Below are 16,271 nucleotides of genomic sequence, written 5' to 3'. Positions count from 1 at the left end.
ATAAACTGTTTTCTTCTACATTTCCTACAGAGTAATAAAAAGAGGACTCTATCCAATTCTGTAAATGACATCATTCAAAAGATACTAACACAATCAAAATTCTTGGTGGTAGGAAGGAGAAATTACACTTTAACCTTCAGAGATCAAAAGTCCTCTTTCCAAAACACTATCTAAACACCAGAAAATGTTTAAAATAAAGGATAATTGGATTATTCGATCTACATTTTTCAGTCTTTACCATATATTAAACAAAATCTTGCTCTTACTTTCTATTGTTATAAATCTGAGAGGTGGAAATCACAAAGCTCCACAATACTATCAATACTGTGCCAACTTTAACACTTCTAAAGTCTTACTAGACAGAAATCTCTTTAAAATATGAAAACCTACTTCTGTACTAAGTCACTTCATCTGCACTTTGAAATAAAAACTTGCCAATGTATTGCGCCCACTCATTTTTATAGACCTCAACTGTATGGCTTTTCGTAACCAAACTTCAGATTTAACAGATTATTCTTAGAAGTGCACCTTGTCCAGGAGCAAAATTTTCCCTAGCTCGTTTCCCAACCCCCGCTAAGGAGCGAAGGACTTCCCAAGTCCCATTTCCTTTTCCATTCCCCAGACCTCCAGGGTTTCCAACGCCCCAGTCTTGCGCAACATCCGTAGGAGCAGCAGCCGCAACCACCACCTCCTAAGCCGGGAAACAACCCTAGAGGGAACATTGTCCAGTAGAAAAATAAAAGGAGCGGCGGGGAGGGGGTAATGTAGGAAGTCGGCTTCTGGTCTCACGCTTGCGGAACTGACACCCCCCGCCAATTACGTACCTAGAGCAATTTCACCTACTAGACTTTTAACCCTCACCTCCACTCAAGCCAGCCTACACAAGCAGAGTGCGGAAAGGGGGGGAGCTGGCGGAAAAGGGGGGACGGGAAGGTTATCTCCCAGTTCAGGGCTTCAGCCCGCAGAGTCGCCTCCACCCCACCGGGACCATTGTTCCCAAGTTCCCCACCCCCACCCCGGATAGGAAGTGATAGTCACATCCCCTCCGGCTTCGGCAATATCCCCTGGAGTCCGGAGTGAGCTTCCTCCAGGATAACCCCCATCCACGCAGAACACCCCCCCCCAAGTCACACTGGCCCCACGACCACCTTAAACCTAGGTCTCAGGAAAGAAACCGGACGGGACAAGTGGCGATCAGGTAAAGCATGAGATTCCTTACGGACAACCCTTTGGCCAGCGGTGGTCATAACCGTGAACTCGGACCGAGGCCGGCATCAGGAAGCGGCTCTGCGAGTTAAGGCTAACACCCCCGTCGCTCTCCGCCAGCCGCTCTGCCGGCCGCAGCCCGACAGCTTGCCTCGACCCTCCCCGGAGGGGCAGGCGGGGAAGGCGGGCGTGGGAAGGAAGGCGAGCCCGCACCCCAGTCGCCGCCGCCCGCCCGGGGAGACAATAGGTAGTCGCGGGCGGCGGCGGGGCCGGCCGGGCGGCGGGGCCGGAGCGGGCCGAGGCCGCTCCCTTCGCTCGCTCGCTGGCTCCCGGGCCGGCGGGCGGGCGAGCGCAGCACGGGCCGCGCAGCCCCGCGGAAAGAGGAGGCTGAGGGGCGGGGGCCACCTCGCCTCCCGCAAGCTCGCCGGCGGCGCTCGCGGCTGGGCGCGCGCCCCGCGCCCGTCCCCGCACCGCACACAAAGCGCTGGCAGCCCCGGCCGGCCCGGAGAGGCCAGGGCAGCGCGGGGGCCGGCGACACGAGGCGACGGCGAGGGCGGACACTCACCATGAAGTCCCGGGCGAAGTTGTCCTCCCCATTGTGGTCCGGACTCTTCATGGCCTGGACCCTCTGGATGAACCTCCTCAGGATCTCCACTTGCTCCATCCTCCCGCGTCCCCCCCGCCGGCCGCCCGCGCGCCGCAGCGCCCGCTCCGTCTTCCCCAGCTCGCTCCGGCCCGCCCGCCCGCCCTCCCTCCCCGCCGCGCGAGGCGGCTGCGGCTGCGGCGGCACCGGCCGGCTCCCCGCGCAACTTGAGAGCGGCGCGGCTTCCCTCACTGCGAGGCGAGCCGCGGGCTAGCGCCGGCCCCAGCCCCCAGCCTGCCCCATCCTCCTTCCCCGCCCTCCCCAGTCCCAGACGCCGCCGCCGCCGCCTCCGGAGCAGGCTCGCCGCCGCCCTGCCCCCTTCCCGGTCCTTCCTCCCCCCACCCCCCGCCAGCAGCCGCAGCCGCCTCTCCCCACGGGCGCGCCCCCGCCGCCACCCAGACGCGCGGGCCCGTGCGGCGGCCCCGCCCCGAGAGCGACGGACCGGCCGCCCCCGCTCGCCGGCCAGGGCCCGCCCCCGCGCGCGCTGAGTGGCCGGACGCCGCTTCCGGGGCGTGTCCCTGCCTGGGCGCCCGCCGCTCTGCGCCGTGAGGTTGGCTTCGGCCCCGGCCCGCGCGTGGAAGCGGGGCGAGCCCAGTGGGTCAGAGAGTCCACTGCAGACGGGACTTGCGGTCCCCCGCCTGGCGGGGAGGAAAAGCGGGTTCCCAGAGGGCCTCGGCGCCACCGCGGGCTGCGAGGCCCGGAGCCGGTGGACAGAGGGATGCTGGGAACTGTAGTAGAGCCGCATCCACCTTCACTGCCCTAGGTGCTCTCCTTACTCGTGGCTTGGTGAAGGGCACCCCAGGCTTTGGCACTTTGGCTAGGAGAAGCCAGCCGTTTCCTTGAGTGAAAGGGCTTACTCTTTGCAAATCCATTTTCACCCCAGTGAGTGAAAGCTTGGAACTCAGAGTGCGTCCTTCACATCACACGTAGGGTAGGACGCTGTTTGCCAAGTGGAAGACAATAGATCTTCCTACCTTTTAAATTCGCACAGTTTCAGCGTGGAGTGGGAGACCTTCCTTCGTAGAGCAGAATCTGTAACTCTTACCAGAGAATATGCTGATGTAATCTGTCCTCTCATAAATAAAGTGATTTGCCCAAAGTCCACCGCCACCCCCAGCATATTCGTGTAGAGTCTTTGCTTTGACTCTAGCAACAGACACTGCCTCTCGAAGGGACAGGAGTTTGTGGTGGTACTGTCCCACAACTGAGGGATTTGATCCATGGACTGACTGGTCACGTACACACACAAACGTGTTTTCACAGAGCAGGTGCCAGGAAATTTGGTTAAGTAGCAATATTCTCTCTCTCTCTCTCTCTCTCTCTCTCTCTCTCTCTCTCTCTCTCTCTCTGTAAAAGAGAGAGAAAGATATATATATTGGTTTTTCGAGACAAAGTTTTTTCTGTAGTTTTGGAGCCTGCTCTGGAACAGACTGTCCTCGAACTCACAGAGTTCTCTGCTTCCCGAGTGCTGGGATTAAAGGCGTGCATCACCACCACCCGGCTATACTTTTTATGTATGTGTGTAGCCGTAAAGAGAGTTTTGTTTTGGTTTGACTTAAAACAGTCTCAGTACGTAACCCAAGCTGGCCTAGCCCTCACCAGCCTCCTACCTCAGCCTTTCACGTGCTAGGATTACAGGTGATTGCCGACTGCCTGTCAAGAGATACAGTTCTGCTCTATAGTTAAACATTCAGGAGCCAGGTGTGGTAAGGCAGGCTTGCAATACCCCCAGTCAGGAGGGTAAAGTAGGAAGATACTGAGTCTGAGGCCAGCCAGGGCCCCCGATGAGGTCCTGTTTCATAAAACAGAATCACTTCAAGGAATATTTTCATTTCTAAAGTAAACTTTTGAAAAAAGGTGTAATTTAACCCACTACAAGGCTAAATTTCACTGAATGTAAGCAAAAGAATTCAGGCTTGAAGGTGGTAAAATAGGTAGATGGCCAGAAACACCTTCGCTTTTATTTGTTTATTTTTATATTTTGGTTTCCCTGAGGCAGGGTCTCACTCTGCAACCCAGGCTGGCCATGAACCCATGACAGGTGCTGGGAGTCCAGGCTTGGGTCACTGTGACCACCCACACTTGTGATATGTCCAAAGAATGTAAGAACCAGCTGGTGATCGGTGAACACGATATGGACATGCTTTGTAAGAGCTGCTGGCCGTCTGATGGTAACAGGCTGAGTGGTTTGGGCTGGAGCAGGGTTTCTCTTTTCCATGAGAAAGCCCTGCAGTGCTGGAGGGTTTCTTGAGTCCACAGCCGCTGCTTTTGGCATTGTCCACAGGTTAATGAACATCCAAGTGTCTCTGAAGGGTCCCACTCTTTGGAAAAGCCTAGCTTTCCTTGATGATTAGCTGGCTACTTCTTTTTAACTTTCCTTATGATTAGAAATTGTACAAAATAATGAGTTTCATTACGATAGCCTCACACATGCATGCCATATTCTTTGCTCATGCTCGTGCTCCCGGGGCCTTTCTTGTCCTGCCTCTGTGTGCCCTTCCTCCTCCCAGGGTTCCCTCTTCTAAATGTATTTGGGAGACCGTCAAATGGCTCAGTGTCTCAAGATGCTTTCTAGCAAGCCTGATGGCCTGTTGTTCCCAGGAAGAAGAGAAGCTTCGCTTCCTCAAGGCGACCTCCACACACTCACCCCTGCCACACACAAATAAATAAATGTATAAAAAATCCAGAATTCTAAATATATTTGGATCTTGTTTCAACCTCTCTCTCTCTCTCTCTCTCTCTCTCTCTCTCTCTCTCTCTCTCTCTCTCTCACTCTGTGTGTGTGTGTGTGTGTGTGTGTGTGTGTGTGTGTATTGGTGAAATTATTAAGGCCACTCCACGTAGTTAAAAGGAAGATTTATTTAGTGGATAACTTACAAATGAAGGGATAGGTAGGTTGCGGGGTTTGGGGAAGGTATATCTTAGTCCAGCGGTGTTCTCTGGAGCTCTGCTCAGTCAACCTCCACTGTCCAGGGTCCCAGAACAGAGCGTGACCTGGCCCATCCGGATCTCGGGTCTCCAGGGTCCTCCCTTGGCCCTGCCTTGTAGGCGTGACAGTTGCCGAAGCCTCAATGGGGGTTGGAACTTCCAGATCAAAGCTGGAATGGCTACCCACTACATGTGTGTGTGATGAAAACAGGTTTCAGGAGGGCTCCCTTTCCTAAGAAGTATATAGCTTCAGAAGACAGAAAAACATTAAGTTAGAAAATGCCAAATGAGAGGTTAAAAACAGGTGATTGACAGTTGTGGGAAGAGCATGGAGAGCAAGCTGTGAGAGAATGAGTAGTCTCAAAGCAGACTGTGAAGGGCAAGGGAGTTTGAACAGGAAAGAGAACACTCAAGCCAGAGAAGCAGTGAAGGGAAAGGTTGAAAGCAGCAGAGTGGAAGTTTAAAACAGACTCTGTATGGGTGTGAAGCTCCAAAGCAGACTGGTCTCTAGAGAGATAAACCTTAGTGCGGGAGTCACACTCGACACTGTGGACACTGGGAGCCACCAAAGTTTATGATGCTAGAAGAAAAATGAAATAAATAATAATATTAACCTGGCACTTTAAAAGTAAGTTATGAATTAATAGAGGGAAATGAAATGAGAGCTACCAGGAGGCAGCCCGTGAAGCAACAGAAGCTGACACAGAAGGTGAAATACAAAGACAGATGGAGAGGAGAGGCTGCAGAACCCGGAGCTGGGGAACTGGCGCAGGCATGAAGAGGAGGACTGGACAGAAAGTGAGAGTGGTTAGGGCTGGGACCCTGGGTTCTACCTTAGCATTACACACAACAAAGAAAGACAGAAACCACAGTGAATTTCTATGAAGTTACTTTTTAAAATAAAAACAATTTTTGTATTTTGACATGGGATGTTCCCAAATATCTATTTGTTTTCAGAAAAGCAAGGCCAATTTTGGATGTACTATTTATGCATTTGTTTAAAATTTAATGTGTATGAAATGTTTGTACATCCATATCATTTTTTCTGAAGAATACTTTGAAATCTATTGGCTGTGGCTGCCTCTAGAAGGGCCTTGAGAATATGAGATTATTTTCTTTTTATTTTTAAAAGGGATTTTTTGTGTGGTGTGTGTGTGTGTGTACATGATATGTGTACAGGTGCCCTTAGAGGGTGTCAGATTCCCTGGAGCAGGAGTTAGAGGTGATTGTCAGTTGCTTGCTGTGGGTGCTGAAAGTTGAACTCAGTCCCCTGGAAGAGCCACAGGTGTTCCTACCTGATGAGTCATCTCTCTAGCCCTGCACCTTTATTTATTTTTAGTATTTGGTTTCTGAGACAAGGTCTCACCATGTAGCCAAAGCTGGCCTCAAACTTGCTATGTAGACAGACTGGCCTCAAATTTATAGTCCTCTGCCTCTGCCTCCCAAATACTGAGACTGTAAGTGTGCAACACTATGCCCAAGACTGTGTATCTTTTTGTATTCTGAATATTTTGCTATTTAAATGTATGGGTTTTCCAACAAAATTAAGTGTTATTTCAAGTGGTAGGAAGAAGGTCAGGATCTTTTATGAAACAAGTAAATAAAGAATAAAGGAAGCAGGGCTTGTTTTGGGGAAATTGGTTTTTTTGAGACAAGGTCTCATATAGCCCCAACAGGCCTTAAATTTGCTATGCAGACAAAGACAGTCGTGAATTCCTGATCCTCCTGCCTCCACCTCCCAAGCGCTGGGGTCGCAGCATGCACTCCCATGCTCTGCTGTGGGTTTTTGTTTGTTTTGTTTTTGTTTATGGCAGATGGGAAGCTATGGGCAATATCATAGTTTTCAGGGGAAATTGAATGCCTTGTTCATCCTCAGCCCTGAGTGTTTGGGCACTTATTTTATCACTCAAGTTTCAATCCGTAGAAACTGGCCAGTAACCTGTGACTTGGTGTGGGAGGATGAGCTGAGCCAGTTGCTTCTCATAGAAATCTGAACTTGGAAAACAAGACAGAAGTCATTAGAATAATGAGGGCAGGAATGCATGCTGCTATGAGGTAGGATTAGATTTTGGCAATCAGAAGCCAAGAGGTGGGGGTGAGGATGACGATGATGAAGAATCTGACTAGTAAAGACATGAATCAGGCATGTGGCAGTGTGTGGAGGTGTCAGACAACCTGACTTCTGATACTTTCAGGGATGGGTTTGGTTGATTTTATACTTAAATAAATCTAGCTTTTCTTGACCCAGAATAAATAGAATACGGGCTTTCAAGTCAGAGAGATTGCTCTACCACTGACAAGGGGCCAGTCACCTAACCTCTGTATGTCTTCTCCTAGGAAAGCCACCTGGTGGTCCTGAGCTGCATCTCAGCATTACTGTACTATACATCATACTTGCACATAGAACACAAAATAAAAAACTAGTTAAACGTGGTGGTTCCTGCATTTTACATTTCTCCCCTCCTGTCTTATTTCTTTTACTCTTTTCCTTTACTTACTAGCCACCTACAATGTAGGGAAAGACATGAGAAATTAGAAGGGGGCCAAATAGCATTTTAAAAAGTGATGGTACTTTTGTGATTTCAGCAAGAAGAGGTTTTGAAAAGTTAATAACTTTTCAAAAAGAGGTTTCAGGGGTATCGATTTGTTCATACTCATGCTGTCCTTTCATGGTTCCTGCAGATTTAACTGTGACTCATCTCTCTCCTAACAGCTTTGGGTATTGTAGCTTCTAGAGTGTTCAGGATGTTCGTGAGTTCTACTTTCTTCTTCTTCTTTTTAAACAGTCTTGGGAATCAATTTGGTATCACTAGCCTCATCAGTAGAAGAAAAGCTAAATAAAACACAGGGAGTGAACATGATTGGCTCACTTGAAGTAACAAACACAAGACTAATGGATATAACCCACAGGTCCTGAGTTTCCAGCTTGTTACACAAACCACTGAGTCACAACACTTACGCCTGATCATTTATGTCACTAAAGGTGAAGATTCAAACCATTCCTGAGATTCTAATGCTGACCTCCCATCTCACTCTGTGTCCCTCAGTCTGTTCTTAAGCGGCATCCCAATGGCCTGCTGGCCAGGACGCTGCGGGGGAGTGAAGGTGCAGGAGGAGACTCTTCTCGGTTTAGTCTTGGTGTCCTCTGACTCTTGCATTCCTCAGTCTCATCGCAGCAAAAACAGTTGTTGGCCGTTTCCTTAATCTGTGAATTTTTTGTTGGCATTGTTAAATCCAATAAAAAGAAAACTGGGCTGAGGAAACACACTTTTTAATATCTTGGGGTAACAATATTTTCCAAAGAAAGGCAAATAAAAACAAGTTTGGAAAGGATAAAATTTGATAACCTGTATTTAATATTTACAGCTTTTAAACACATTAATCTCTGCTTAGATCAGGTACTGTTATCTCCATCTGTAAATGTGCATTAGAATACTAGAAGGGGGAGGTGGGGGGTGAGTGCCTATTGCTGAAGACAACGTGCACTTCACAAACAGGCCCAGAGACCCCTGAGCTGCAACTGGCCTGAATGTCCCCTCCCTGAGGACTAGCTGTCATATGGTGCCAAAAGGCACCACGCAAACTCCCAAAGGCGGGAGGCAGCCTGCCCAGCTCTGAATGCTTACGAACCACGTCGATGACCAGCATGGCATGATGACCCTAAGAGCGCAGTAGTGGCATGCAGAGTTTGGCAGGAACCAACAGCTCTCCAATGGACTCAACAAGAGGGAATCCATGCCGGGCACTGGAAACCTAACTTACTACTCAGTACTAGTGAAGTCATGGGTTATTGGAGGAGAATCTACAGCCACCTTACTAAACCAGCATAATCCCTAATAACAATCTATAAACATTTGTCCTCATTCAGATAGGTAAGTATAGTATACACACCTCATCAAGTGAAACTTCTATTCACAACAGATGGAGACTGCTACATAAAACCACACTAATCAAAATACACAGCTACAGAGCCAAGTCCCAACGGATGTGTTTATAAAATACTCCTGCACCTGAGGCTTGGGGAACACTGCAGGAAATGGAGCCACGAGAGGGTGAGAGCCAGAGGATCAGGGAGTTTTCTGTGAGTTTGTGTCTCCTGCTGATGTCAGAAGCTACACACATAAAGTAACCAACATGACTGCACACGCGTGAGTGGGACAAGGGTGACGCCAGTGAGGATGCCACATCGGATGGGACAAAGGCCTCAAGCCACAGGCCTGTGGGTAAGTAAGGAAACCTGAGAATGATGTACTTGGTTTTCCCCAGCGAAGAGCACACCAAGTGGTCGTACCCTGCCAAATGGTCACCTCTCTGTATATGGTCATACATACAAGTAACCTATGGACTGAGCAGGTTATATTTAGGAATATATATGTACATACATACATACACACAGAAAAACATCAGTGAAGGAAGAGGCCATGAATTTGAAGGCTAGTGGGAAGGGAAGAAAAAGAAGAGAGAAATGTAATTATATTATAATCTCTAATATAAAATAAAGTAGAGGGGGGAGCTAAAGAGATGGCTCGTTAGTTAAAAGCACTGACTGCTCTTCCAGAGGACCTGAGTTCGATTCCCAGCACACACATGGCAGCTAACTACAGTCTATAATTCCAGTTCCAGGAGATCTGTCATCCTCTGAGGGTACCAGGCACAAATGTGGTTCATGTACATATATGCAGGCAAAATACCCATACACATTAAAATACTAGCAGGGAAATTCAGTGACTGAAACGATAGCCCATGTGACACTCCACTCAAGGAAACTGTTAACAATGGCTGCATACACGTAGAAACAACTACCGCAGGAGAAAGATCTACCCTCTCTAATTTTTTCTATTTGATGTTTCCTGTGCCATTTAACTTTCAAAGAAAGATGAAAATTGTACAAATAACTTCCAAGTAAATGTACTACCTCCTGAACATCTGACTAGTGATTCTTTAACATGATGATTTTTCCGTGAGGTTTCTGCCTTGGAGTCGCTCATACTCTTGCAATCAGTCCCTCACTCATTCACCCATCAGTTACCCCAAAAACCGTATCCTTCTGCAAACTAGAGAATTGTTTCCCTGATCTGTTGTTTGTGTCCTTTCTGTATAGAATAAGTGAATAGACATTTGTTCACAGCTCCCAGGAAAAGTTACACAATACCTTCCTTCCTGAAAACTTCCTTCAGTTAAAAAAATTAAGTTGATACATAATTATCTGTTTTTTATGTATACATGTTTTGTGCTATGTATGGTGCAAGCATGTGAGTATACAGATGTGTACCCATGTGGTGACCGGAGCAGGATGTAGATGTCCTTTCTCTATTGCTCTCTACTTTATTTCTCTAGATTATCTCAAGATCCGCTTGTCTCTACCCCTGTCCAACCCCCAGTGCTGCAGCCGTGCCCACTTTTTTACATACGTGCCAAGGAATCGAACTCAGGTTCTCATGCCTCCCTAGCAAGAGATCTTACCCACTGAAGCATCTCCCTAGCCCTTAGTTTGTTTACTTGCTTTTTGAGACAGGGTTTCCCTGTGTAACCCTGGCTGTCCTGGATCTCACTCTGTAGAGCAGGCTGGCCTCAAACTCATAGAGATCCACTTGCCTCTGCCTCCCAGTTGCTGGGATCAAAGGTGTGCACCACCATCACCCAGCTTAGTTAACCATTTTTAAGTGAACAGTTCAGTGGTGTTTAGTATATTTCACAGTATTTTCATGATATTCCCAAAAGGAAACCACATCCCCACAAAGTGTTTGCTCTCTACTCACTCCTTGCTCAAACTCTGACAGCTACTAATCTGTGTTCTGTCCCTGTAAATTTCTTAGACTCTGTGTTTTATATAATGGAATCATGTACTATATGAGCTCCTACGTAGCTTCTTTCATTTAGCATACTGTTTGCTTGTTAATAATTTTCTTGTATGTAGAATGTTGTTTTTGTATGCATTTGTGGCCTTATATTGAGTAGGGTGTTGTCATTATTGTTATTATTATTATTATGAATGTAAAATGCATGCCTGTAGTCATAGTACTGGGGATGCTGAGGCAGGGAGATTGCTATAAGTTCAAGGCAAAGTTCAAAGAAACATGTAACAAAGTTTACCATCTTAATTTTAATTATTTAATTATTAAATATATTCACATTGTTCCAAGACAAATCTCTAGACTTTTTTCATTCTGCAAAACTGAAATCCTGTGTCAGCTTCTACATCAGCATTTATCGATCATTGTGAACTTAGATGTGTACATTTGTATATGCACATGTGTGGTTATAATCTCCAAATAGTAAGAATTTGAATTCTTGCTATAGAAAAGGGTATTGGCTGCTCATTAGAGAAGGGCTGCCTTGCACATTCTGGCCCAGCATCTTCTCTCTCTAGATCCTCGGAGTCCAGCTAACTACTTCAGTTACCATTCTCCTTTGCTCACTTGCTCTGGCCTCCCTGCTGTTCCGTGAAGCTCCTGCACTTGCAAGCATCTGACTTCTATCTACATTGGCTTTTAAAATTGTGTGTGTGTGTGTGTGTGTGTGTGTGTGTGTGTGTGTGTGTGTGTAAATTTAGTTTTTGACTCTTACATTGCTGTGGCTTTCAAGAAAGCAATACAAAGTATATTACCTGGAATAGTGCCATTTATTCTCCTTCATGCAGTAAAAACTGATTGACTCATAACTGGCTCTTACAGTCCTTTTGTATTCCTTTCCTCATTAAGAGCATTGGCAGCTAAAGCTGGTGTTATTTATAAGGCATACCCATCAGCCATTCTGATGAGTGTCCTATTTATGGTATAATTAGATGACTCATAAATTTACTTATCAATCATTTGCCTCTAGGTGTTAAAGGTAATATATGGCATCATTTCTAAGAATAAAAGTAGAGAAACAGTGTTAATACACATTGATTTGAGGCCATGCTATTTCAAAAATTTAATATGTTTATCTTTTCATACTCTCAGAACAAAAACAAATCAGTGGCATAAATAGGATTTTAGGAAGTGGATCAGTGTATTAAAAAAAATAACCTACTTGCAAGTAATTGTGTGAGGTAATAATTTATTCATTCTAGTCAATATTTATTAAGCACTGTATGCATCAAGCATGGATCAGCACCTATAAGGACAAACAAGACATAAATCATCCCTTTAAGGAACTTATAATCTAATAGAAGCATATCAAGTAAACAGCTAAGTGTAATAAAATGTGACAAAATCCGAATGGAAAGTCCTGAAACGAGAGGGGATGAGAGTGTAAAGGTCATAGACACCATGGGATTGAGAATGAAGCACAAAATCTACAGAGGTAACTCAAGAGAGGCTGAAGAAGTGAGTTCTGTTTTCAGAACCCATGTTTGGTTCTTCCGTTTGGTTGGTTGGTTGGTTGGTTTTTTCAACACAAGGTTTCTCTGTGTATCCCTGGCTGTCCTGGAACTCTCTCTGTAGACCAGGATGACCTCAAACTCACAAAGATCTGTAGTTGGAAGATTCCTCCCGTCCTGCCCGGCCTGCGATCCTTCAGCTGCTTATAAAATAATCATTCAGAGGCTTAATATTAATTACCAACTGTGTGGCCGATGGCAGGCTTCTTGCTAGCTAGCTCTTATAACTTGACTCATTTCTATTGATCTATAAGTTGCCATGTGGCCATGGCTTACTAGTATTTTCACATCTTGCTTCTCCTGGTGGTGCTGGCATCTCTCTCCCCTCTGCCTTTCTTCTTCCTCTCTCTCCAGTTGGAATGTACTGCCTAACCTTATTCTGCCTCACCATTGGCCAAACAGCTTTATTGTCAACCAATCAGAACAACACATATTCACAGCATACAGAAAGACATCCCACAGCACTTCCCTTTTTCTGTCTAATCAAAAAGGAAAGTTCTAACTTTAACAGAGGAAAATTACATATAACAAAATGGTTATCAAGCAAGAATTACAGTTACAATAGCTAGTCTATTTATATTTGACAAAATTAAAGAAAATATACTATCTATCCTATATTTGTGAGTCTAAAGTTTTATATTTAATTAATCTTTTATCATAACCAAGAAGAATTATAACTATAACTATTTAGTCTTCAACTACATCAAAGACCTCAGAAGGATATAATATCACCCAAGTAAACAGGAAATACATTGTAAGCAAAATTCTGGAAATGATAGAGACAGCTACCTTCCTGGACAGTTACCCAAAGTTCCTCTGTAACGTTGGGGCATCCATCTTCAGCCAATAGGCCTAGAGTTTTTTAGTTGCTTCTCCCTGTGGCCTGTAGAATGTCTGGCAATCTCCTCTGCAAAGCAGGAACCTGAAGAACCATTTTACCCAATTTTGGCAAATTCGGTGGTTGTTTTCCTATGAGTCCTGCATGTCCAGTTTATATAACATATTATCAGCAGTCCAGGCAAGAGCAATTTCTTGACCAAATGGCTATTTTTTCAAAGAAGATAAACTCCATATAGAGTGTCTTCGATGCCCATCCTCCTCTCTGAAGTAAATCAGTGCTGCCAGGAGCAGACATGTCTCATTATCCAGAAAGTCTAAGTTTTTAAAGCATTTTAAATGCCATATTCTATAGATCTTTGAAGTGTTTGAAGATTACCTACCTAATTGAAATATACTTTTATATACCTAAAAAACAACTAATATGATTATAAGTTTGATTATCATAGATGATTAACTATTAATCTGTATTTCTTAATTATATATTACAATTTCAAATGAGCTGCAGAAACATACCTTAAACAAGAGTAGAAATATACACAGTATAACAAAATTAACTTTAAATTTGTATCAATAAACTAAAATTCATAGCAATGTAAAACATTTTAAACAAGTTGTTGCTCTTTAAAAGTAGATTCAATAATCTACTCTTTCATCCTATCATATCTATATCCCCTTTTCTTTAGAAAGAGATTGCATTTATAATCAACCTGCTTTAAATGAAAATAAACATTCATAAACAATATTACTTCCTGCTGGTTGGGGGTGCTGGAATCTTATGGGGATCCTGAGAAAATTAATAATTATAGTTAAATCTTGGCTGTAGTAGTCTGTGAGAATGGATCATCTCAGCCAGTTGCTTTGAAGCTGTTCTGAATGTTGGGTCATCTGAGCCATGGCTGTTATCAGAGACCTTCCAGGGGGTCTTAGTTGATCAAACCATATTAGCCTGGAAGCAATCCACAGGTTCTCTTCTTCTGTGGAAACAAAAGCAGAACCTCTTTTCCAAAGCAATATATCCTTAGACACAAATTTTGAAGTCAAGATACCTTTAAAATATACATATTGGTTTAACTCAGCAGCCTTTATAATCAAATGTCTTTCTGCAGTTAAAAATCCCAAAGACATTATATTCCAGACTCTGTGTGTGATTTCCATCTTTACATGGCTTATTTTTTATATTACTTTTATTGTCTCTTTAAAGACTTTATTTTTTAAAACTATTTCTTTATATAACTGTCTATATTCCTTTTCCTCTCTCTTCCAAGCCTACGTACATTTTTACACACATTGTAAACTGTTTAGTGTTATGGCAGCATTGGCAGCTGACTCCACTCACCTCAGCTTCCCAACATGGTGGAGGTAATTTCTATTAATCTACAAGTTGCCTTGTGGTCATGACTTACCAGTATTTTCACATCTTGCTTCTCCTGGTGGTGCTGGCATCCCTCTCCCCTCTCCTTTCTTCTTCCTGTCTATCTCTTCAATTTCCCACCTAGCTATAACCTTACTTGCCATGGGCCAATCAGCTTTATTTATCAACCAATCAGAGAAACACATGTTCACTGCATATAGAAAGACATCCCAAAGCAAAGATCCATCTGCCTTTGCATCCCAAGTGCTGGGATTAAAGGGGTATGCCACCACCGCTGGCTTTTTTTTTTTAAAGCTGGGAATGTGATGCATGTTTCTAATCCCTGCACTGAGAAGGCTGAGGTGGGCAAACCACAGGCTCTGGCTAGTCAGCCTCACTGGCCTACTAGGTGAACTCTAAGCCAATGAGAGATGCTGCCTCCCAAACCAAGGTGGATTATACCTTCTGATGTTACCTAAGGTTGTCCTGTGGCTTCTGTCCACATATGTACATGCATCCATAAGAGGAGCCTTGGCATCTCCAGTGGCCACTGTGAGAACCACACAAACTTATTTGAGTCTCACAGAGACACTTACTACCCCTTCTTACCAGTTCTATGCTGATAGGCCTTTTTGTGGCCTCACTTGACTTCTTAAGACTAGTCTAAATATGTATTTCATGTAAAATCTCCCAAATCTTAAATGATGTCCTAAAGATTCTAAAGTACTAGCTGGAAGTGAATAGGCAAAAGTGTTGTGGGATATTTGTACACCATGTGAAAATATGTTGCTGTGATTGGGGTAATAAAAAGTTGAATGGTCAATAGCTAGGCAGGAAGTATAGGTGGGACTTCCAGGCACAGAGGAAGTAGGAGATAATTGAGGTACAGGGAGATGCCATCAAGACCTGGAGGGAGTTGGACATACAGAATGAAATAAAGGTAAAAAGCCATGAGGCAAAATATAGATTAAAATATAAATGGGTTAATTTAAGTTATAAGAGGGAGTGGGACAAGCCTAAGCTAAGGCCAAACTTTTATAATTAATAAGAAGTCTCCATGTCATTATTTGTGAACTGGCAGCCCAAAGAAAAATCTGACTACACAAAAGTAATATAGGTGATAGTAAATGATAATAACAGGTATCAGGAAATGTGACAGCCTGTTCTGGCTAACTCTTCTACAGTTAGTGATTAGAAGCATGACACCAACCAAAGAGTAGATTTGTGTATGTGTGTGTGTGTGTCCCCAAAACATGCCATATGCCTTAAATATACACATTTTATTGATTACACCTCAATAAAGCTGAATAAAAAGCAAACAAAACCATGAGGTTAAAGTAAGGAAGTGTGGGGACTGGATAGACAACATTCAATAACACTAGCTGCTTGTTTTTCCAGAGGACCCAGTTTTGATTCCCTGCACCTACACAGTAGTTTACAACTGTGTGTAACTCCAGTTCCAGGGAATCTATTGTCCTCTTCTGGCATCTTCTGGCACTGTACACACATGGTGCACAGATACACATTCAGGCAAAATGCCTGCATACATAAAAATAAATAAATAAGCGAACATTTTAAGAACTAAGGAAGTGTGGGGCACTTCAGTACTATAGACACGGAAGACGAGAGGCTGCCGGGAAAGCAGCTTTGGGGAAGACTGATTTTGAACGTGTTGGGGTGGCTCGGTTAACAGGAGGCTACACAAATGAAGTTCTGGAATGTAAGTTATTCTGGATGGGAAAATAAAGATTTGGAAGAAAACTAAGTAACAGATGTAACTGCTGAAGTGAGTTTGTTTCAGTCCTGGAAAACAGTGCAGAGGGGGATGAAAAGAGGCAAGAACAGGAAGTTAGGGAATGCCCTTAAAAGGCAGGCAGAGGAAGGCCAGTGTTGTCAGATTAGGGAAGATCTAGAGGTCAGTTATGTTTTTCAAGTCCAGG

The 16,271-nt window shown here is 44.6% G+C and overlaps 1 protein-coding gene across 1 annotated transcript in view; it reads right to left on the bottom strand.

Moving 5' to 3' along the window:
- The window catches only part of Ptpn12 (protein tyrosine phosphatase non-receptor type 12), a 70,858-nt gene extending 68,932 nt beyond the window's left edge, over positions 1-1,926 (bottom strand). Inside the window, 1 exon segment of the mRNA XM_059257243.1 lies at positions 1,772-1,926. Within this exon segment, the coding sequence (XP_059113226.1) occupies positions 1,772-1,870 (99 nt within the window). The 5' untranslated portion in view covers positions 1,871-1,926.
- Between the last annotated feature and the right edge of the window lie 14,345 nt (positions 1,927-16,271).

This window comes from Peromyscus eremicus, chromosome 3 (genome assembly GCF_949786415.1).
Source record: "Peromyscus eremicus chromosome 3, PerEre_H2_v1, whole genome shotgun sequence".
In the NCBI taxonomy this organism is placed as follows: Eukaryota; Metazoa; Chordata; class Mammalia; order Rodentia; family Cricetidae; genus Peromyscus; species Peromyscus eremicus.
Note: the sequence above shows the minus strand (reverse complement) of the source record. Positions and strands in the feature narration are given on the sequence as shown.